Here is a 22,383-nt window from a genome sequence, read left to right on the forward strand (position 1 = left end):
AATTAATCCAGGTTATGCAGTAATTTTGAATTAGTAATCCGTAATCCATATAAATTGCTAGGAAAAGGGATACTGAAATACAGAGATTTTAACACCATTGATTGGACCCATACATTTCAGGATACCAGTGTATTCGACACCATTCTGCTGCCTTAATCAGCTAGGCCGGCAATTCATTGCCTAGAGGCGTACTATAAACCCGTTTCAGCGGCTCAATTTCCGGGAATCCAAGAATATCAAAAAGCTGCTCCTCAGTCTATTTAGACAAATGAGTGCAACTAAATGCAATGTTCCGACCACTGATGTCTAATAAGATATGAGTAAAAAGGCCTAACCACAGAAAACAGCTACAGAGGGGGAAGCTCCCTCGCCTCCATAGCATATTCTGGCACTATGAATGAATTTGACAGCTTTCAAGAGCTGCGTAGAGATTCGAAGCACGGTTTCCGGGAGGAGTTTGTCGTGAGCCTCGTGGTAGTCCGAGAGGACCTTATCAACTGAAGGACTAATCCCAGGGAATAGGTATTTTCCGGATTACAAAGCCCATGCTGATACCTAGGTATCTACTGAGAGCTTGACCCTCATAAAAGCGGCGGCAATAGGCCCTAGGGAAAAACCGGGATTGGAACACTGAAATCCTCCGATAAATCATTTGGTATATATCTGAAGTATCCCTGCTATGCCCTTACGCGCCCTTACACGCCCATTTCTAGGCCAATACGACTATGTACAATTCTTCCCCCGATACCTTCCGGGTCTTGCTCCCTATAAATCGGAAAATCGATACGAACAGGAAATCCGGCATTTACACGGTCTCGATATACCGCTTCATCTCCCTATGAAAATGTCAAGTCAGCATCCCAATGGACATTGCAGTAGATGATATCATACCAATCAGTCACCGCCTCTTCAAACAGGCGCACCTCGTGTTCTCGAGTTCCGGCAAAGTGCTCGACAAATGGATCGCCGAATACTTCCCGTGCGACACTCTCCGGCCGCGTAAATGTAACGATCGCCTCCTTCAAGGACTTGGCCAAACGTACGCCCTGATCACTGGCACCGCCCATATCCTCGCCGCGGGCAAGAGGCGGCACCGGGATCTCGAGCTTCTTCTCGACTCCCCGCCATCCCAATGCCAGGATCGCCGCTAGGACAAGATGCGCATTGGTGTCCGCACCTGGCACGCGCACCTCGAACCGGGTCGCTTTTGGACTGGCTGTCGGTGGGGTGATCAGACGGATTGACGCGGCCCGATGCTCCAGTCCCCAAGAGACCGTGACCGGCGCCCAGAAGTTCTCCACCAGGCGTTTGTAGGAATTGATCGTCGGGGCCAAGATCGGCATGATGTCCGGCAGGCCAACGAGAAGGCCAGCCAGGAAGTGTCGACCCAAGTCGGACAGATGAGCGATATCGGGGTAGAGGGGAGAGGGATCGGGGGTATCGCGATTGAAGGCATTCTTTCCGTCGGCCGTGACGAGCGAGATGTGCATGTGTCCGCTGTTTCCTGGCAGGCCTTGTCGGGGTTTGGCCATGAAGCATGGGGTGATGCCGTGCTTGATTCCGAATGCTTTGACGACGTATCTATGCGGACATCCTGGTTAGCAATGGTCCATAATGTAAGAACCCGAACGGCTGGTAAAGGAACAGTCCTACTTGAACAACCCCGCCTTATCGGCCATGTCCTTTGCTTCGCCAAATTGTAATGCCTATCACGATGTTTAGTCCCAATGCGACCCGCTCATTCTCTCATGTTACTAACAGCTTCATAGACTCCGGGTCCACTTTCAGTATGCCATCCCTCAATATCACATCGGAACTTCTCGCAGGCGTCGAAGATGCCATAGTAGTAATCTTGATTGTGAAGGGGCCGAGTGATTGAATAACCAAACATTCCTTCTGTCAACGACGGCAAGGAATCGACTGGATTTGACTGGAGGAAGGCGGCAGTTGCAGATGCGCCTTGTTCGGGGGTGGCATGGTTGCCCGGCGTGCGAAATTGGTAGAATTCATATTCCGCTGGGTAAAATCAGACCGATCAGCTATCGAATCGCACACACCTTGGTCTGGAATCGGACATACCTCCTGCCATCGCCCGATACCCCGCTGCCTCGGCTTTGGCGGCCGCAGTCTTCATCAACCCTCGTGGGCAGGCGCACACCGGCTCCCGTGTGTCTGGATCCAAGAAGCTGATGAGGAAAAAGGGCACATTGTTTTCCCAAGGAATGCGACGGAAACTGCGTAAATCTGGGATTGCGACAAGGTCGCGATATCCGTTCTCCTTGTTGCTGATGGCCAGCTCCTTATAGTACGTCGCATCATGTTGATCCCAGCCGAAGATGACGGAGCAGAAGCCGAAGCCTTCGGTGATGATGGATAAGAACTTGTCTTTCTTCATGAGTTTGCCGCGCAACATGCCATCCACATCTACTCCTGCCACCTTCACTTTGGTGTCGTTCTGGAGGATCTCGGCGACATTCTCAGCTGTGATCTCGATGTCCGCGGGGCTCGACATGATGGATCGGAGCTTAGGGGTGAGAGATAAGGAAGATAGGGATCCAAAGTATCGAACGGAACAAGGGCAAGGGTAAGTAAGAAAGTTAATAAAAGATTAAAAGTCACGTTCCAAGTAAGCCCCCAAATCAGGTAAATCAAGTTCAGAGACTCCGAGCAAGTGACCAACGCACTTGCGCAGCTTGGAAGCTTATCAGCGAGATATCGGTGACGCCTTACCGCTTCGGGCCAACATCGTCACCGCTTACTTAACGGGATCCACCCTCCAGGGGCCCCTGCCCCGCGTATACCTTCGGTGCAACACACTCGATATTGACATCTCTGATATTGATTCGACTATTCTCAGTGTGAGTGGCCTCCCTTCTACCGTATTTCATGGATATATTATCACTGCTGTGATCTTGGTTGAGCCACTGATAACCTAAACCGTCACCAAGACAAACAGACAAAAGCTCCAAGATAAGGTCATAATGGCTGCCACTACCCCCCAAGGACGTCTCCAAGGCAAAAATGCCATCATTACAGGTGCTGGCGGGTATGTCTATTCCTCTATTCCTGAAGGATATCGCCACAAAAAAAACTTGACTGATTCCGAACTTGGATAGTGGCATCGGTCTTGAAACCAGTATTCTCTTCGCCCGCGAGGGTGCCAATGTCCTCATGGCCGATGTCTCCGAGCCCGCTCTAGCCAAGGCATTGGCCAAAGTGAAGGAAGTAGTTCCCGGCGCCCCTCGAGTCGAGTCGATCCGATGTGATGTGTCCAAGGAGTCGGACGTACAGGCAATGGTTGAGTCACAGGATAGCTGGGGAGGCACCGACGTGATATTCAACAATGCTGGAATCATGCACGCGAACGACGCAGATGCCATCGATACACCTGAGAAGATCTGGGACCTCACACACAACATCAATGTCAAGGGTGTCTGGTTCGGCAGCAAGCACGCTGTCCTCAGTCTGCGTCGTCACAAGAAGACCCGCGGCAGTATCATCAACACAGCTAGTGTGGTCGCGTTGGTTGGCGCTGCCACTCCTCAACTCGCGTACACGGCGAGCAAGGGTGCGGTCCTGGCGATGACTCGGGAGTTGGCTATCGTTCATGCCCGTGAAGGATTCCGTTTCAACGCTCTGTGCCCCGCCCCTCTGAAGTAAGTTTTTTTTCCGACTAGATTTTTCTTCATATCAGCTCACGACGGTATAGCACCCCTCTTCTGCAGGATTGGCTAGGTGATGACCAGGCCAAGCGGTTCCGTCGGGAGGTGCACTTCCCCACTGGCCGATTTGGTGAACCCATTGAGCAGGCTCATGCTGTGGTTTTCCTGGCCAGCGACGAGAGCAGCTTTGTGAATGGAACGGATTTTGTGGTCGATGGTGGAATGACCAAGGTAAGTGTGACGTGTAGAGTAATTTCCCCGGATTGCGCTAACGAATTATCCTAGGCTTATGTTACACCGGAGGGTCCAGCCACCCCTGCTCCTCAGAATAATGGCAATTAATGTACGGAGTACTCCGTACTTGCATGATCTGGTCTCACGTCCTAGGCCTCATATGATACTTGGAAATGCAATTTTTGAAGTTGACATGATAAATTATAGAGAATATTTAGATTGAGGTAGGTTTGGATTTATTTTTTTCCTGATACAGATCACACGATTCAATTATGATATGATTTGAATATGATCTACATAATAAACAGGGAGTTTTATAACTATTGTATGATGAAGCCTTGGAAATGTGGCATGATGGCTCAGCCCCTATAAGACCTCGGGAGCGATCCTCGGAAGCGATCCTCGGACCTTCACGTCATGATTCCATGATTCCCCCGCATTCCGCATCTTCCGTGGCTTGAGCTCAATAACTTCTTGACTTCTTCATTTCAGACTCTTAAAATATCCAAATATTCGAACACTACAAACAAAATATACACCATGTCTCAATTTGCTCTCCCGGGTGCGAACAAATCATACGGAAACTCCCCAACCCCGAGCCTCAAGCCTCGGAATGGGCGGGTGTAAGTTGTGCCGCCCCCTTTTTTTTTGGTCCTTTCAACTGACTTTGTTCACTTTTAGACTTCTTCCTTTAATGGCTACAATTGGTCTCGGTAGGTTTAGTCTCCGCGTATTCTTGGTGTGTTGTAGAGAGTCATACTGACTCTCCCCAGGTTTCGGCGCATACAACTATTACGTCGCGGCTAAGTCGCGGCGAGAACAATCTTTGCTGGAGGAACAAGAACGCATGGCGCGAAACCAACAGTTGATGGACGCATACGGCGACAAGAATAGTCTGCACGATGTTCAACACGCACTTGACATGTACAATGTTCGATAAGCATCGGATCCGTACTTCAAGATGCTGGTAGTCTTGGAGTGGAGGATGCACTTTTCTGCTTTGCGATTTGCGTTTGGGCGGAGTTTCAAGGATTTGGGCTTTGAGAATTTGGGCTTTGGTGGATTCCAAGGCACCACATTCGTTGAGAAAGGGCATATATTGGGGAGTTAATGCTATATCAGCTTGATCACGTACATTTATAAGTATCAATTTGATGCAACTTTACATTCACCAAGTATTGTGTCAAAATGCATGTAGATTGCATCTCTTTCAAGACTGTCCTTTAGTATCGATGTAGGGCTTTGGCGACTCTCGGTTGAGCATTTTGCTCTCTGACTCTAGAAAATATTGGGAACTAGTCCAGGTGATATATATATCTATCTATATATAACTATCCACTCCATATGTATATGTATATATATAACCTAATAATTCGTTATCATAGACATGTACTATATGTGGGCAATGCACGCGGCAAATCCACAGTGGAGAGCTGAAATGCATACTCCGTAACGACTCAACGTTGATATCTGGAAATTACATTCTACATGATAATTCCCTCGGTCCATTGGAACATTTAATTGACTCGCCCCGTTTTGCCATTTTTTTTTTAAATTGGTGTTAGGAAGACTATACGATCTTGGGCAAGTCCATGCGACCAACCGAGCACCTTAGCGCGTATTGAGCACTTGAGATAAGCGTTACTGTACAGCTTCCCCGCATACGAAACCCCTGTCAAAAAAGATAACTCGTCTGGCAATGCCTTCCTGATACGTTAGAATGGAGGACATACTTAGATTCATCATCTCCCCCGGCTCTTGGGTTTATAAATATTCTCCATCTTTGAATATCCACTATGAAAGACGGTCCACTCCAAGGCGATGATGCTCGCTTGGCGGCTATGGGCCATCGGCCTGAACTCCAACGTACTCATTCGACATGGTAAGGAAGCGCTAGCATATGCAAGGCCTGACGCTGACGGGGATGCTTAGGTCAATGCTTGGTTTAGCCTTCGCGGTTCTCAATGTAGGTCAGACAGGAGTTGCGACCGGGTCATTTAGCTAACATGAATATGTTGTAGTCGTGGACTGCACTTTCAGCCAGTCTGTCCATTAGTCTTACATCTGGTGGAAGCACAAGTGTGATTTGGGGTAGGTTTATTTAGAATTACTTTGTTTCGGATACATCGCTGACACGCAAATTCTAGGACTGGTCACTGCAGGTTTCTGCAATCTTTGTATCGCATGTTCGCTGGCTGAATTCCTATCAGCATATCCGACGTAAGCTCCGACATGTCTCCCGGTCCTTTTGATATTTGTGCCAGACTGATTTGCTTTACAGAGCCGGTGGACAGTATCATTGGGTTGCAGGTAAATGACTCCGTGCCTCACACACTATATGACTTGGACTAATGCTAACTTTTAAAATTCTAGCCAGTATGTTGCTCTCTAATACCTCGTCAAGTTTATGCTAACGAATCGAAAGTCGCGTGGCCGAGCTCAGTACCAATTCTATCATGGGTTACAGGCTGGATCAATGTGGCAGGCTGGGTAGGCAAGGCATTCATCTAATATGGGTTTCAAACTAACACATATACAGGTTGCCCTCGTTGCAACGAACTCCCTTCTTTCTAGTCAGCTTATTGTTGGCTGTATTTCCGTTCTTCACGAGGTGAGAAAGCTCCCTTCGTACTCTTGTCGCAGTACTAACGTGGTATACAGAGCTATGTCCCGCAACGCTGGCATCAATTCCTCATCTACATTGGACTTACTGTTGGCTCATTCGTCATCAATGCTTTCATGAACTCCATCTTGCCGGTCATTTACCGCGGTGCTTGTGAGTTACCCTTGGCCAGTTTGGCTCGCACTATTCCTAACTATATCCAGTCATGTGGTCAATTGGAGGTTTTGTGATTGTATCAATTACGTGTCTCGCATGCGCCGCTCCCAACTACAACTCAGCTTAGTACGCGCTCCTCTGGTAATATCAGGTTATGGCGGACAACTGACAACCACAGCTTCGTGTTCTGTGACTTTGTAAACACAACAGGCTGTACGGTTCCCCGATAACTCCATTATGACAATTTTGCTAATTCAGCTTAGGGCCTGATGGAGTTGCATGGATGTTAGGTGTATGTTCACTGCACTCATCATAAGACTGCCATGATACTAACAGATTCTTCAGTTGCTTCAAGGAGGGCTTGGCGTGACTGCCTTTGTAAGTCTTCATGGTTACTGCGATACCAAAACCAAGCCAACTAACTTTATCTAGGATGCAGTAGCCCACATGATCGAAGGTAAAAGTTCACCCTGGGTCTGCGAAAATAGAGAAAAGGACTGACAAATCGCGTTTTCAGAGGTGCCCAACGCTGACATTGAGGGTCCGAAAATCATGGTTACCTGTGTGGGCATCGGGGTGTTCACTGGTTCTATCTTTTTGATTGTCCTTCTATTCGTCGCAGGAAATATGGATAAGGTCACAAGCTCCGCAGCCGGTCCTCTTCTTCAGATCCTGATCGATGCGACCAAAAGCAACGCAGGAGGTATCTGCCTTTTGATGTATGTGGCGAGACACCCCCCTCTTGTGCGTCTACTCTAACACCAGGTCCTAGGCTGCCTTTAGTCTGTTTGGTCTTTGCTATAGTGAGCGTTATGACCACTAGTAGCCGAATGATCTTCGCATTTGCAAGGTATTTGATACTCTTTCCGTCACACAACGCGTATACTTATTCTTCGCAGAGATGGTGGTCTCCCTGCTTCTCGGTTCTTTGCAAAAGTCCACCCAACCCTCAAGTTGCCCCTCAATGCACTCATTCTTAGTGTTGTTGTGGTGATCGCATTTGGATGCATCTTCCTAGGATCTTCAAGGTAATAATTACCATCCACGGCGATAGTGCAAATGGTAACTAACAAAATTCAGTGCGTTCAACGCAATTATCTCTGCCTCCGTCGTGGCTCTTGATCTGTCCTATGGAATACCCATTGCCATCAACTGTCTTCAAGGGCGCAGATGCCTTCCAGAAAGAAAATGGAAATTACCCAATGCATTTGGATGGTTTGTCGATTTGGTATGTGGCGGTCATGAATGGAATTGAATAAAGTGGAACATCTCTAACCATGACCAGGTTTCTTTATCATATATCGCTCTGACTACTGTCCTTTTTGTCTTCCCTCCGTCAAGCGCGGTCACAGGAAGCAGTATGAGTGAGTTCGCCTGTAGGTTTATCTTTGACAATATGCTAACTAACCTACCTATCTAGATTACTGTATTGCAGCGTTTGCTGTTATCATTAGTATTTCCGTGTTCCAGTGGTTTGTCGACGGACGGAAGAATTTCACCGGTCCTCGCGTTGATATCACCATCGATGCACTAGACACCGTGCCTACGAGAGAGGAGATCGAGCCCAGTATTGATGAAAAGAAACTTACTGGTCGGGTCTAGCTGGCCCGGTAGTAACATAACGAGGGCCCTGCACTATCGCTGTCAATCACTCACCTGTGGGATGGAATGTTAGCCGTCACGGTTAATTTCTATAGTGTAGGGTTGATATAGGATCTATCACTTTACCGCAATTTATCACATAGGGGAGGTTTCGAGGTTTCCGATATGAGTCGTTTGCGCGCCTAGAGTTCGGCAAACACGTTTTTGTACAATACGAGTCACTTTTTCTGATTAGAATATATTCATTAGATATTGCGACAGTAGGCCTCATACAGTAGCCTTGGTTTTTGTTAATGTCTGCTGGTATAATACGGTGTACCTTTTCCCACATATATCTGTAGATAAAACTGATTATTCATTCAAATAACTTAGCCTTATTTACGGCTGTTTATAGCTATATATAAATTAGGGAAATAAGAAACTACGAGTTGATGAACAAATTCTTCCCCAGCAGATCTTCTTTCTGGAGAAATCGACAACTTGGCTGACATCACTTTACTGTCTATGAAGATAGATATGATCTCATGAGAGCTCTTGTTATAATTACTTCATATTGTTCTAGGCTAGCCATGTCTGCGTAGCCTTAACATCCAGAATTATTATCACACGAGCTCGATCCAGTATCACATGAGCTCGACGCAGCAGCAGCGATGGCGGCGGCCTGCTGTCTCTGTCTCTCCTCCTCTCTCCTTTTCTCCTCCTCTCTTTTTCTAGCCTCGGGATCCATATTTGGTCTGTTCTGTATAGCCTATTAGCCTTCTAGGTAACAAAAAAGCGGGAATTAGAGGACAGACCGTTGAGATATTGAATATGCTTTGGGTATGATTTGCAGCTGAAAGACCGTGGTTTGCAACTTATTTCTATTGCATGGTTCATGGTCAGGTTGAAGTTCCAAAGCAGACGACGAATCACGGTCTGACTTACTCGGAGTCTTTGATGAGGTTGGAAGATGACTGGAATGAAAATTAGTCGCGGGGACTCTGGGGTCTTATATAGAGTAGAACTGAACAGTTATTTTGCGAAATACTGTATTTCAAAGGTTGCTTAACACACCCCCAAGGCATACAACCCGGAGTGAGCCTCGTCCACATCAGCTAGCTTGATTAACTGTAAGACTATGCACAACCAACGCCTTCGCCCTACATGAGCCAGTCAAATTTTCCAATTGCATCCACTTCATATTATTGCTCCGCTCTCTCGTTCTATTTTACCCGAGCGGTTTTATCGGGAAAAGTGGAATGTCACTACAGAGCCTCGTATCTTGGGTGTCTAGCGCCAATTTCTACAACCGAGTATTCTAAATATCTTGAGTCAAACCAGAGTAGAAGAACTGTCCTGATGGTCTTTGGTAATAGATTCTGATTTGCAAGATCTGGGCTCAACATGACGGGGCGTGCTCAATGGGGCTCAATGGGGCGCAAAGAGACACCAAATACTTTCCAGGTAAGAGTTTTAGTGTCCATTTATTACAATCTATTTATACAATCCACAAATTGAATATCGACCCAGCACATCTAAAGTGTGTCTCAAATATTCTTTCTTGCATCTCCTTAATATCCCACCACCTATACCGCTAAACAACAAGAACTGGCTTTATCAAAGGCAAACCCTATACCATAGCAGGCCATGCGTATTGGATTCGTCGTCATTCGCTTATTTTACGCCTGGGGCGCCCTCCGATTCATCGCAAGCCAAAATCCAGAAGTTCTCGCCATAGCCCCCTCCCCGTACAATCGAACCAGGACCCAGCTGGCTCCTCTATAGGATCAATAAGTACAATAAACTAGGTAGACATCAGCAATGTAACAGTAGTAAAAGGCTAGGTATTAGCATTAACGCTGGTGTGCTGTGAACTTGACCTTTTCCTTGTTTTCATTTCTAGTTTGAACCGATGTGCCTTGCGAGCCTGGTGGCGGTATTCAAACACCCTTGATATGGCTTAAGAGTTTCTAATTAAAGAGATTTAGTGCGTAATAATGTTTTTTTCCCACGTACTAGGGTTGGGGATGAGATTGCCAGCTAGTTTTGTTGTTGCTGGGTGATGGTACTTCGTATACGACGGGACTGGTTTTTATTGTAGATAACGGATAGGCCTGGTAATTCCTGGGAGCATTTCTCATTTCTTCTTGTTGAATTTTGGATCATCCCATGAGTGTTTGCTTGCATGCTGAGCAGATTGTTTGTAAGTCATCGGGGTATAAATCTCCTGTTTTTTACTATATTGAACAACCTTCACCGGTAGCCATAAGACTGCTAAATGTATGTGCGCCTTAAGGTGGCATAAAGGGGAAATATGGGATTGCACATGATATGCATTGATTGATAACAAGAATAGTCGGTTGCTTAGGCTCTCTTTTTGGACGTCTTTTTCATATTTTGTCTCCCTTCTCAGTTATCCAAGTAGACAGCAGAAAAAAGCGGGAAAACCCGTGAACTGTGCAGGCGACTTTTCTATGTATACCATGGGATAATGATGAACGAAAATATGCAATCCTTAGGATCGCGCTCTGCACTGCCCGATGCGAAGAGCCTGGTTGCTTTTCTTGTCCTTGCTTGCTCTTTATATTATAGACGGTCATTTGCCCTGATCCCTCAGCGATATGCAGGCTACCACCAATATAATATTGTTAAGAAGCAGAGAGCCGAGTACTGCCTTGAGCTGGGTCAGTGCAAACAGCCCAAAATCAATTAGGGCTGGTCTGACCATACGATAATCTCCATTGGTCCCCGTCCAAAACCTTCTGATTTACATCTGTCTCTCGTCATCCATGTCAGTTAATATTCCCTCTAAGTCCCCAGTTTCAATATTAGATACCTTGCGCTTTCTCATTACTGTTTCCTATCCCTTTCTCATAAATATATGTGTACCCAAAAGGCGGCAAGGCCTAAGCGCTAAAACGGAAGGGGAAAGCCGATAGATACACTCGCCCCATCAAGTCTCTCGAAGCCTGGAATGGAGCTGGTAGATGGGCGGTACAACTGTTGCCCCGACTTGTATTCCTCGATATGTCTTTTTTTTTTGTCTTGCACTCTCATTCCCATCAGAAATAGCGTTCCCCAAAGCTCATCGTCACATATATCTCCCATCCCTGCCAATGACACAGTGCAAGATCGGACATCCAGTCAGCATGTGTCGCGTCCTACAGAATGAAAAATGCCGCAGTATCAATGCTCACCAACTCCACTATTATACCTTGAGTTATGGACCCGGTCACACACCCTTGTCACCAGAAAAGGGGGTAATCCCCGAGTCTGCAGATCGCGAGATTCCCGGATAAGGGCCGCAGACAAAGCTTCCCGAGTTAATACTTACCAGGGCACACTTGCAACATGCAACCAGGGATATACGTCGGAATTACCAAAAGTGCACACAAGTGGTCGGACAATAGTCGGGAAACCCCCACAAAGCCGAGACGATGTCGATCTTTCTCTTCCGAGCGCCATGGCGTTAAAAAGGCTGAAATACCCCGCAGCCACCATTGTCACGGCAAAGCTAAGAGTTTCAATTAGATGAAGGGAGTATCGTATAGTAGAAAGAAGATTCCAAAGACAAGCTGCGGTGAAGCAAAATTAAAGGGAAAACTAGGTAATTGTCCCGTATGGCATAGATGAACTAGCATTTGTAGAACATCTCTAATATTACCCCGTATGCATTCTACATTTGTGCTAAACATCGATCTAATCATCTCGGCTTGAAATGTGTTAATTGGCGGAAATATATCGGGCATCGCATCCTCCAGCCAAGCAACAGCCACTGCCAAGCCTGGGATTTCCTCAGCGGCGTTGCGGCGTCTTGTCCCTGCATAGCAATATCAAATCTCACAGTGATGCGTAATTCAAGGGGTCACCCGTGCTACACTTGGCAGCGTTGATAGTGATCATCTTTACAAAGGCCTAGTTGAGACAATGTCTTCACAGAATGTTCTTCTACCCAATAAAATAACTCTCCATGATTGGCCTTCGTGTCCGTACCCTGTAGAAAAGGCAGGATCGGATCGTGTACTATGTGGGCAATTACATAACCGGCACTGGGTTTGGGAGTACAACAACGAGCCATGAGAATATAAAAGGACCGACCCCCAACACTTGGTTTGGTCTGTATCCGATTCCAATCATTCACTTTGTTTCCAACAAACTACGTCTTCACTCAACATCATGAAGTCTGCCGCTGTTGTGCTCGTGGGCTCATTGTCCACCATTGTCGCTGGACATGGCTATCTTATCACGCCGGACAGCCGAACAAAGCTCGGATTTGAGGTTAGACTCCTGGAACTGAGGATCAAAGATATTCTTTTGGCTGACAATATTTAGGCTGGAACGGATACATGTCCCGAGTGCACCATTCTCGAGCCTGTTTCCTCTTGGCCCGATCTCGACGTCGCCCCAGTTGGCCGCAGCGGTCCCTGCGGGTACAATGCCCGTGTGAGCGTCGACTACAACCAACCCGGCAAGGACTGGGGTACCGATGTTGTCAAGACTTACAAAGCTGGCGACGTCATTGACGTCGTTTGGTGTATTGACAACAACGGTGATCACGGTGGCATGTTCGCCTACCGTATCTGCCAGGATCAGGATATCGTCGATAAATTCCTGGACCCTGATTACCTGCCAACCGAGGAGGAGAAACAGGCGGCCGAGGCCTGCTTCGACGAAGGCCTTCTTGAATGCACCGATGTTGATGGACAGGAATGCGGCTACAGTGCCGACTGTAGTGAGGGCGAGGCTTGCTACCGTAATGACTGGTTCACATGCAACGGCTTTGATGACACTAAGTGCAAGGGCGTCGACAATGCTGCGCTTGGCTCCTGCGAGACAACAATCGCCGGCGGTTACACTGTCTCGAAGCAGGTCAAGATTCCCGACTACGTCTCCAACCACACTCTGCTCTCTTGGAAATGGAACTCCTTCCAAACGGGTCAGATTTATCTCTCCTGTTCAGACATTGCTATCGAGTGAGGGGGTTTTCGGTTACCCGGTACCTTCATAGGTATTTAGAGCAGAGAAGAATTCATGTGGAGGCAAGGACACGGACTACAAGAGCTAGGATAGATTGGGTTTTATAACGCATGTCATACGAAGATTATCTTCAGGGCTACTATACATGTATATATTGAATTGCAGCAATCTATGATTATTGGTTTATTACAGACCAACCAGAGGTGATCCATAGCCCACAGACTCTAGATATATTCATGCGTAGCCAATACACTGGATCCTCACAGAGCCGAGAGTATCAAAGAAGCAAGACTTCCAGCGGTGGCCCAAGAGGGAACGATCAAAGAAGCCCCCATCCCAGGCTTTACGTCACTCTCTACCGTACCAGTTGCACTACTCGTTGCAGTAACATCATTCCCGCCACTACTAGTCTTTGTACCGGTAGCAGTAGCATCTGCCAAGGACACAGTGACAGTATGCATCACCGAGTTGGTAGTTGAACCAAACGTCCATCAGAAAGTATCACCACTGACAAGGGTGGAGACGATGCCGCCTAAGTTGGACAGGGTTTTCGTTCCATTGCTCGGCATGCCGCTGGGATGGTAGAATTTACTATTCCCGCCGGCATCGGCACGCCCAAAGCCCAGGTCGCCGGCGCAATCATAAGCCTCAAGGTATGGTCCGCATTCCTCCCAATGGCCGGGATTGAGAACAGAGGTAAACCATTCATCTACACTCGGCATGGAGGGTTTGGTGCCAGGGCAGGTATTAGAAATAGAACGGCAATATGGGATTCCTTTAAGCTCTGGGATGGAATCATACGCGGAAATTATAGCGCTGTATCCACAACAGATGCACGCTTGACCATCAATCATCGTGTCAGTATCAGACATTTGATCGGTGTTGGTGCTATTATTCGACCTCTCGGTGATTTGATTGTCGATCAGGTATTCCTGTAGGTCGATTTGCTGAGATTGCAGGAACAGGAATCAGGGGCATCGTCGGGTGTCGGCGAATATGGTAAGGTTGGGGTTATCACAGATATTGAGGAATTCCATGACTATATTTTGGTACTCGCAAGAGTAGACCTAAGATAGGGGTGTCAAATTTTCAAGATATCCGGATTGCGAAGGCTTCCCTACCTGGTTCCAACAACTCTGGCCTACGCAATCGATCTGGAGGGCGGACCTTTCACATTCACAAGCATTAATGCAGTCGATTCCCAGGCCAGGACATTGCTTGTTCACGCAGGATATGCTTCCACCACGTGTATTCTAGCAGGATTGACTTCCCCCGGCACAATTTTTGTTTACGCAATTCACGTAGTTGGTATCGACATTCTCATAGCAAGTTGAAACCCCTTTGGAATCAGCGCAGGAGGCTGACTCGAAATAGCCGACTTCCTTAGCGAGCGACAGAAAAGAAAGGGCTGCTAGAGCTAACAGCAAGCGGGATGAGAGACTCATTTTAGGTGTTTTTGCGCGATAAACAAATTTTTCTCAACATAGTGTCTCTTGAAGAAGGGTACTCATATTTAAGGTGAACGCCACAAGGCTGGAGCGACAGGGTTCGCCCTGGATATTAGTGCTGACATGGGGCTCGAACAGATCCAATCAAATCTAAGATGTGCTATCGGCATAAACGATCAACGATCTACCCTTTTACTTATTATAGGGTCAGGTGCATCTTCTCTAATTTGCCCCAGTGTGGACTAACTGGGAAATGCTAAGCAAGATAGATAAGAGTAGCCAAGCCCAAACGGACCCTGTTAGTCCCCGTCGCGACCTATTAAAACCTGCTTATGTAGGCTATTACAGCGAACCCGAAGCCGATAACGTAGTGGGCCCCATTCTAATATGCATGAGGGTTTAGTGTAGCCTCTTAGGATCGGAATCTCTATACGGTCTGGATAAAGCAATTTGCTTTCCGTTTGCTTTCTTCATTCGTTTGCTTTCTTTTTTCCGTTTACTCTTCCTGGTGTGTATTGAACTGCCGGGAAATGCCACATAAAAACAGAAATGACTTGCCTGATGCCGTGCATGTCATTGAACAATTGATACTCATGATACTTATAAACCCCTATTCTTCTTGCTGATTTGCATCCAGGGAATCTTTTTCTGACACTTCACCATGCTACTAGAGAGACCTATTGCTGGCCCAGAGGCTTCTGCCCTCGGCCAACCTACTACCAATGTAGCTAAGGCGAGCGGGCGCGATCTACGGGAGACACAATATCGGTATGATGCGGAACGCAAGAAACGCCTGCGCCCAGATGGACCAACCCAATATGTGGGCTTGACCGATGAACCCACCAATAATCTTCATTCGAACGGAAATATGGCGATCGACAACAACCTCCAGCAGAACAAGGCCCGAGTGGTCATTGTCGGTGCTGGATTTGGAGGACTGCTCTTCGCGGTACGACTACTCCAGTCGGGATTTCTTCGTGCGACTGAGATCCTCTTCGTGGATACAGCAGGTGGCTTTGGAGGAACGTGGTGGTGGAACAAATATCCCGGCTTGGCCTGCGATATCGAAAGTTACACTTACATGCCCTTGCTGGAGGAAACAAATTACATGCCGTCACAAAAGTATGTCACCGGGCCGGAGTTGAGAGAACACGCGAATCGCATTGCCGATCAATGGAATCTCAGTGAACGGGCGTTATTCCAGACCAAGGTCAATAACTTGGCTTGGAATGACCAGGATCGTCAATGGACAGTCCATATCACACCACACAGCCAGTCACCCACTGCAATACAATCCGATTTTGTCATCTTAGCTACCGGACTGCTCAATTCCCCAAAACTACCAAAATTGGACGGCCTCGAGACCTACAAGGGGAAGGTTTTCCACACCTCTCGCTGGGACTATGATTACACTGGAGGAAGTCCAAGCAGTCCAACCATGCATGGACTACAAGACAAAACAGTTGGATTTGTCGGAACTGGCGCATCTGCTGTCCAAGCGATCCCACACCTTGCCCAGTGGGCAAAGAAAGTGGTTGTGTTCCAGCGCACACCGTCTGCTGTAGATTGGCATCACAATCACTCCACGGATCGCACCTGGTGGGCGAAAATGGTCCAAGAAGCAGGCTCTGGGTGGCAACGAGAGCGCATGGAGAATTTCAACGCCTTCCCTTCAAACGAGAATCCCCTCCCAGATGTCGACCTCGTCGATGATGGTTGGACCAAGATGCAATCATTCAGTGTATTGATCGGGAGTCCATCTGGTCTTGACCCGGACCATCTGACGCGGATGCAGCAATTGGATTTGCATCGCCAGGAGGCAATCCGCCATCGTGTGGAAGCCACAGTGACCGATCAAACGACTGCTCGGGCTCTGAAGCCGTGGTATCCCGGGTGGTGCAAACGGCCGTGCTTCAGTGACAACTTTCTCACGGCTTTCAACCAGTCTAATGTCTCTCTGGTCGACACTAATGGAAAAGGGATCCACACCGTTACAAATCAAGGGATCTTGGCAAATAGCCAAGAGTATGATTTGGATGCCATAATATTTGGGACCGGCTACAGTCTTGGAGGTAGTGCCGATCTTGGGGATCTGACTGTGACCGGCCGTAACAACCAATACCTCCATGAGAAACGGCAGAATGGGCTGGCTTCACTCCATGGAGTAATGACCAGTGGGTTTCCGAACCTATTCTTTTCGGGTCCATATCAAACAGGAGCTTCGGTAAACCAGGTCTATGTTCTTGATCAACTTGCCGTTCATGTGGCCCACATCATCTCCGAAGCCGGCAAGTTGACCTCGGAGAGAAACCCAAATGTTACCGTTCCCGGGTTTACTATTGAACCTAGCCCTCACTCGGAAGGAGAATGGACTGTTAAGGTTTTGATGAGAGCGCGAGCACTGGGGGGTGTTTTAAATTGCACTCCGTCGTACTACAATCGGGAAGGACTCCAAGTTGAGGACCATGAAGCCTTGCAGGTAGCACAATTCAGTATCTGGGGGGAGGGGATTAAGAGTTATGTGAAAGAGATTGAGAATTGGCGACAGATGGGCGGGTTGGTCGGACTTAATATTCAGTCCTGATGTAAGTTTTGGAATCATGTTCTCACAGATATTGAAATGACTTTGGATTTTTTTTAAAAAAATTAATGCTTTACCTCCTTCCTATTGCTGTACGGAGTAAAGAGAGTGATGCGGGTGTAACCAAACACTCGGGTCTTAGACTCAAGACACTTGCGCGAAGTACAGGGACAATTAAAATTCTAATCCCTGTCAAAAAGAATGTGTCAAAATGACTGTGTCAGTTTAACCAGAGGAAAGAAAAAAAAAAAAAAAAAAGGACTGCCACAAATCATAGTCGAGGCCATGTATTGAAATCCCAAAGGGGAAATAGATCATGATATGTAGATAATAATAACATAAGTCTATACCGGTAACCAGCCGGTGACCAAATTCAGTATGTTCAAGCAAAAAGTCCCGGGGTAGCATTTTGCCCCAGGAAAGTCAACCCAAACCCATGAGATCCGGAGGCTTCTCCATGTTCTGAAAGGTCTAATTAGTATGGAGTTGCATAAGTACACACTCGGGCACAACCGAGTCCGATCCCGTAGATAATTTTACCCCTCAAAAAGAACCGTAAATCCTCATTCTAACGGAAAGTATTCACCGGCCTCGGAGTTGAGTTCGGCTTGCACTTCTTTTTTTTTTTTTTTTTTTTTTTTTCGGTCGGGGACGAGGCTAAACTTCGGTCCCCGCGTACCATGGGGTGGGTCACTCGTGGGACCATTTTCAACCGAAAACATGGCAAGTTTTTTCTCCCGGGTCCTCCGTACATGCCGAGGAATACGGGGTAGCATTTCCTGTATTTGGGCGTTCCAAGAGTTAACAGGCTTCGGAAGTTTTGTAGAGTCACATCTGGAAGCATCGAATAGCATGCCACGCTCAAGCGCGAGAACAGCGCAAAGCAGCCAAGAGAAAAGGCGCTCACAATCCTGCCGACAATAACCCGTCAATCATCTTGGTGGCAATTCTTCGGCACGGGTCAAAAGTATGAAAACTCAGTTTCACGTGAGTGCCAAGGTAAAATGCGGAGATGAAAAGTTAAGACAGTGATGGATTTGTATGTAACTGGCTAATTTCCCCGTGGGAGAGAAGCCTTCCAAAAGCCTTCAAAGCCCATTCTCTTCGAAAAATCTTGTGTTCTGATAGACCCACTAAGTGGTTCGGCTATGCCCGAGGGCCACTTTGACAATGTTGATCATTTTAGGTTTAGTGTCAGTTTTCTCTTTCGTTTTTTACAGAATACACCCTTTTGAATAACTAGTAAGCCTAAACTAATTTCCCGTGTATATATCCCGTACCCTGTTACCCTGTTCATAGTCAGCTTGCCTTATGCCAAGACTAGTGTTTTCCCTGCAGGTAAAGGGGATAGTAGTGGGATTTTGTGGCGTCCCTTAAGGTCTGTGCTTTGGACGGGTTGCCCTCAATGTCACATCGTGAATATAGTAGGTTTTAGTTTGAATTAATTTTGAAATTTGGAGTGAATAGTCCCTTTAGATCAGCAGACTTACTTGTTTGTTTGTTTTCTTCTTTCACTAAAAGTAAAAATAATCTGGGGTAGAAGATTTACTATGTATAGCTATATAGGAAGTCACAAGGGGAGAAAAAAAAGGTAAACACAAAAATATTTACGGGGCACGTGGCGCACAGTCCCATGAAAATCAACCAATTAACATTGTTTTTCCCGCGGACAGTCTATCCCAAAGTGGAACATCTCCGGTTTTTCTTTTAACCCGAGGCTCTGTTTGGTTCTAGATGTCCCTATGGTGGATTTTCTACTCCATATAGGTTTTCTATGGTTATGGATTGAGTGGTTTATGGGGTTGTCTTTCACTTGGACCTTCAAATGGCCGATGAGACTGTGATCAGCGGATCAATTCTGGGGATTCCAACCAATCAGATCCTCTAGGAGTACCGGCTTGGGCCGTGCAGCACTTCCCCGGTTTACCTATACTTGCCGTTTCTATGTCAAATCTCCAGAGCCGACTTGGCTACACAAGTCATTCCAGCCGATTTCTAGATTTCTTGTAATTTGTTGCCGACCAAGCTAGATATGGATTAGATTGGTTTTTTGTATTTTTGGTTTTTTTCCCTGCAGCGTTATTTGGCTTTTTTTTTTTCCCGGGGGTCCTGGGGATGAAGCTCAAGTGGCTCTCTCCCCCAGGATATAAATCCTCTTCCCTTCCCCAGTCCCTCTCTTCTTCCTTCATCCCTCATCTCTCATCCCACATCGGTGTATCTCACTCCTCCTTTGGATTTCTCAAAATACATCTATCCTCATCGACTCGCTACCATGCCCGGTGGAGCAGTCGTCTCTGATGAGCAGGTCGACGCCTCGCGCGTCGAGGCTCCTGTCACTTTCAAGGCCTACTTGATGTGTGCCTTTGCTGCCTTTGGTGGTATTTTCTTCGGTTATGACTCTGGTTACATCAACGGTGTTCTCGGTATGGAGTACTTCATCTCCGAGTTCGAAGGTCTTGTGAGTCGTCAAATGTCTCCTAGTTCCTGGAATCCCACTAACCCGTACTCAGGATCGTGCCACTACCCCCGATGACGCATTCGTCATTCCCTCCTCCCGAAAGTCGCTCATCGTCTCTATTCTCTCCGCCGGTACTTTCTTTGGTGCCATCATCGCCGGTGATCTGGCTGATTGGTTTGGTCGTCGGGTCACTATCATCGCTGGCTGCATGATTTTCATCGTCGGTGTCGTCTTGCAGACCGCTTCTACCAGCCTTGGTCTTCTCGTTGCCGGTCGTCTCATTGCCGGTTTCGGTATCGGATTCGTCTCCGCTATCATCATTCTCTATATGTCCGAGATTGCGCCCCGCAAGATCCGTGGTGCGCTCGTCTCGAGTTACCAGTTCTGTGTCACCATTGGTTTGATGTTGGCCTCGTGCGTGAACTATGCCACTCAGAACCGTGCCGACAGTGGATCGTACCGGATCCCCATTGCCCTCCAGATGCTTTGGGCTCTCATTTTGGGCGTTGGATTGTTCTTCCTGCCCGAGTCCCCTCGATTCTACATCCGCAAGGGTCAAAAGGATAAGGCTCGCGCTGTGTTGGCCCGTATCCGTGGCCAGCCCGAGAACTCAGACTTTGTTGAGTTGGAGCTGAATGAGATTGACGCCAACAACCAGTACGAACTTATGGCAATCCCCCAGGGTGGATACTTCAGCACCTGGCTCAGCTGCTTTACCGGAAGCCTGTGGCACCCTAACAGCAACATTCGTCGTACTATTTTGGGTACCTCGCTGCAGATGATGCAACAGTATGTCTCACACTTCCTCCCTAATATTGAATAGAGACTAATAAGCCATAGGTGGACTGGTGTCAACTTCATCTTCTACTTTGGAACCACCTTCTTCACGCAGCTTGGCACAATTGATGATCCCTTCCTGATGAGCATGATCACCACCATTGTCAACGTCTGTTCTACCCCCATCTCCTTCTACACCATTGAGAGATACGGACGTCGCGCTTTGCTCCTTTGGGGTGCCCTGGGTATGGTTATCTGTCAGTTCATTGTCGCCATCATTGGTGTCACCGACGGCGAAAACAAGAAGGCCGTCGCTGCAATGATCGCTTTCATTTGCATCTACATCTTCTTCTTCGCCAGCACCTGGGGCCCCGGCGCTTGGGTCGTCATCGGTGAAATCTACCCTCTCCCCATTCGGTCTCGCGGTGTTGCCCTCTCCACCGCGTCCAACTGGCTCTGGAACTGCATCATCGCAGTCATCACCCCGTACATGACGGATGCTGACAAGGGTAACCTTGGCGCTAAGATTTTCTTCATTTGGGGCTCGCTCTGCGCCTGCGCCTTTGTCTACACCTACTTCCTCATCCCCGAGACCAAGGGTTTGACTCTTGAGCAGGTTGACAAGATGATGGAAGAGACCACTCCCCGCACTTCCGCCAAGTGGAAGCCTTCCACCACCTTTGCTGCCGAGGTTGGAATGGACGAGAAGACTGCTCATCTCCCCACCGTGACTCAGCATGAGGTCTAGTCCATGGGCCTCTAGCTCTGGTATGGTGGTTCGCTTGTTCTCTGCTCCCTTTACTTAGTTCTAGCCCACTCTCAGCGGGTCTTGATTCTATTTTTGCCTCTATCATGCGTCGACGGTTTCATGCGACATTGCCCCCGATATCCACGAATATGCATGTACCATAATCAATTTAATTACGAATGCTTTTGATAATATCTTCCTCTTAATTCTTGTAGGAAACCATTCAACTGTGTAGATGTGAAATAAAGATGAAGTCGTCAGACCGCATGCCTGCCAAGCAAACAGCCCTGGGGGTGTAACTGATGGAACATTCTCTCTCACATAAGGTTGAAACCCAGATTCACCACCTCTACGCCAATCATACCAACCACACCAACATTCGCCAACTTCTCAGACATCCTAAGATCTTCGGACAGCAAGCAATTGCCAAGCCTTTCTTGGGATTATGTCAGCACCTTGGCAAACCTTGGAAATCGGAGGTCCGAACATCATTTTGCAAGTGCTCAAGGACACAGAGTGAACGGGAAATGCACTCTTGATAAAGCAAAGTCTTTCATATGTGCCTCGTCTTGTATTAATGGGAATCTGAGGTTTCCCGATAATAATCCTCGGAGTGCAACATGTTTCATTGTTAATTGTTGACGCAAATACGCAGCCAAAGCTGTCGGGGCTCCATTCTCCGCTGACTGTTGTCAGGGGACGGGACCGCCAAGACCGAATACGTACACTACCACGCACGTTAGGACGACTCCCCCAAGCATCCCGTCTGGCCGTTACATCGCAGTTTTAATGTACTGGGCTTTAGGGGAAATTGATTGGCAGGGGATTACAGGGTCCTGTCTGTCACCCGGCGTTGAAGCTATCCGTGACGAGTCGGGAACGCATGCGCTACCCTGCCACGGCCTTGCGCGGTCACCGACGGAGGTGACTGCTCGCTTGTTATCTGGTGGTTATGTCTCTGTGTGTACAACGTAGGTGCTTCTATCACAACTACAGAGCCTGGGTGAATCAGTGATGGATTGAATTAAAGATGCCTCGTCATCTTGGTCGATCACTTGGTCCAGCCCACGCAGAGGAAGACTTGTTCTATTAAGATCATACTTTGGCCTCGTCCTTAATTCCCCGCATGGAAAATTGC

At 47.6% G+C, this 22,383-nt stretch overlaps 9 protein-coding genes across 9 annotated transcripts; 7 read left to right on the forward strand and 2 right to left on the reverse strand.

Annotated features, from left to right (window-relative positions):
- Positions 1-805: 805 nt before the first annotated feature.
- On the reverse strand, positions 806-2,512 carry N7517_007656 (glutamine synthetase family protein; the record flags this gene model as incomplete). Its single annotated transcript, XM_056725386.1, has 5 exons — positions 806-836; positions 892-1,581; positions 1,654-1,706; positions 1,760-2,016; positions 2,080-2,512. 5 exons carry the CDS (start codon positions 2,510-2,512, stop codon positions 806-808), a joined length of 1,464 nt encoding a protein of 487 aa, XP_056581636.1.
- Positions 2,513-2,981: 469 nt separating this feature from the next.
- Positions 2,982-4,004, forward strand: N7517_007657 (putative short-chain dehydrogenase/reductase family protein; the record flags this gene model as incomplete). The annotated part of the gene is made up of 4 exons (XM_056725387.1): positions 2,982-3,046; positions 3,117-3,656; positions 3,710-3,893; positions 3,948-4,004. The coding sequence occupies 4 exons, from the start codon at positions 2,982-2,984 to the stop codon at positions 4,002-4,004; spliced, it is 846 nt and encodes a 281-aa protein (XP_056581637.1).
- Positions 4,005-4,436: 432 nt separating this feature from the next.
- On the forward strand, positions 4,437-4,836 carry N7517_007658 (uncharacterized protein; the record flags this gene model as incomplete). The annotated part of the gene is made up of 3 exons (XM_056725388.1): positions 4,437-4,519; positions 4,578-4,609; positions 4,670-4,836. The coding sequence occupies 3 exons, from the start codon at positions 4,437-4,439 to the stop codon at positions 4,834-4,836; spliced, it is 282 nt and encodes a 93-aa protein (XP_056581638.1).
- An 856-nt stretch (positions 4,837-5,692) lies between these two features.
- On the forward strand, positions 5,693-8,277 carry N7517_007659 (Amino acid/polyamine transporter I; the record flags this gene model as incomplete). The annotated part of the gene is made up of 20 exons (XM_056725389.1): positions 5,693-5,778; positions 5,829-5,862; positions 5,918-5,987; positions 6,044-6,116; positions 6,178-6,206; positions 6,270-6,272; positions 6,322-6,386; positions 6,436-6,507; positions 6,558-6,672; positions 6,723-6,801; positions 6,854-6,888; positions 6,939-6,967; positions 7,021-7,053; positions 7,108-7,132; positions 7,193-7,394; positions 7,448-7,525; positions 7,575-7,703; positions 7,756-7,903; positions 7,961-8,039; positions 8,096-8,277. 20 exons carry the CDS (start codon positions 5,693-5,695, stop codon positions 8,275-8,277), a joined length of 1,566 nt encoding a protein of 521 aa, XP_056581639.1.
- A 1,383-nt stretch (positions 8,278-9,660) lies between these two features.
- On the forward strand, positions 9,661-10,041 carry N7517_007660 (uncharacterized protein; the record flags this gene model as incomplete). The annotated part of the gene is made up of 2 exons (XM_056725390.1): positions 9,661-9,720; positions 9,901-10,041. The coding sequence occupies 2 exons, from the start codon at positions 9,661-9,663 to the stop codon at positions 10,039-10,041; spliced, it is 201 nt and encodes a 66-aa protein (XP_056581640.1).
- Positions 10,042-12,432: 2,391 nt separating this feature from the next.
- Positions 12,433-13,233, forward strand: N7517_007661 (uncharacterized protein; the record flags this gene model as incomplete). The annotated part of the gene is made up of 2 exons (XM_056725391.1): positions 12,433-12,534; positions 12,589-13,233. The coding sequence occupies 2 exons, from the start codon at positions 12,433-12,435 to the stop codon at positions 13,231-13,233; spliced, it is 747 nt and encodes a 248-aa protein (XP_056581641.1).
- Positions 13,234-13,724: 491 nt separating this feature from the next.
- N7517_007662 (uncharacterized protein) lies at positions 13,725-13,955 on the reverse strand (the record flags this gene model as incomplete). Its single annotated transcript, XM_056725392.1, has 1 exon — positions 13,725-13,955. One exon carries the CDS (start codon positions 13,953-13,955, stop codon positions 13,725-13,727), a length of 231 nt encoding a protein of 76 aa, XP_056581642.1.
- A 1,387-nt stretch (positions 13,956-15,342) lies between these two features.
- N7517_007663 (flavin-containing monooxygenase) lies at positions 15,343-17,265 on the forward strand (the record flags this gene model as incomplete). Its single annotated transcript, XM_056725393.1, has 1 exon — positions 15,343-17,265. The coding sequence occupies one exon, from the start codon at positions 15,343-15,345 to the stop codon at positions 17,263-17,265; it is 1,923 nt and encodes a 640-aa protein (XP_056581643.1).
- A 2,269-nt stretch (positions 17,266-19,534) lies between these two features.
- Positions 19,535-21,245, forward strand: N7517_007664 (sugar porter family MFS transporter; the record flags this gene model as incomplete). Its single annotated transcript, XM_056725394.1, has 3 exons — positions 19,535-19,720; positions 19,773-20,509; positions 20,561-21,245. The coding sequence occupies 3 exons, from the start codon at positions 19,535-19,537 to the stop codon at positions 21,243-21,245; spliced, it is 1,608 nt and encodes a 535-aa protein (XP_056581644.1).
- Positions 21,246-22,383: the final 1,138 nt, after the last annotated feature.

Source organism: Penicillium concentricum (genome assembly GCF_028827145.1).
Source record: "Penicillium concentricum strain IBT 3081 chromosome Unknown utg000002l_segment0_segment0, whole genome shotgun sequence".
Taxonomy (NCBI): domain Eukaryota; kingdom Fungi; phylum Ascomycota; class Eurotiomycetes; order Eurotiales; family Aspergillaceae; genus Penicillium; species Penicillium concentricum.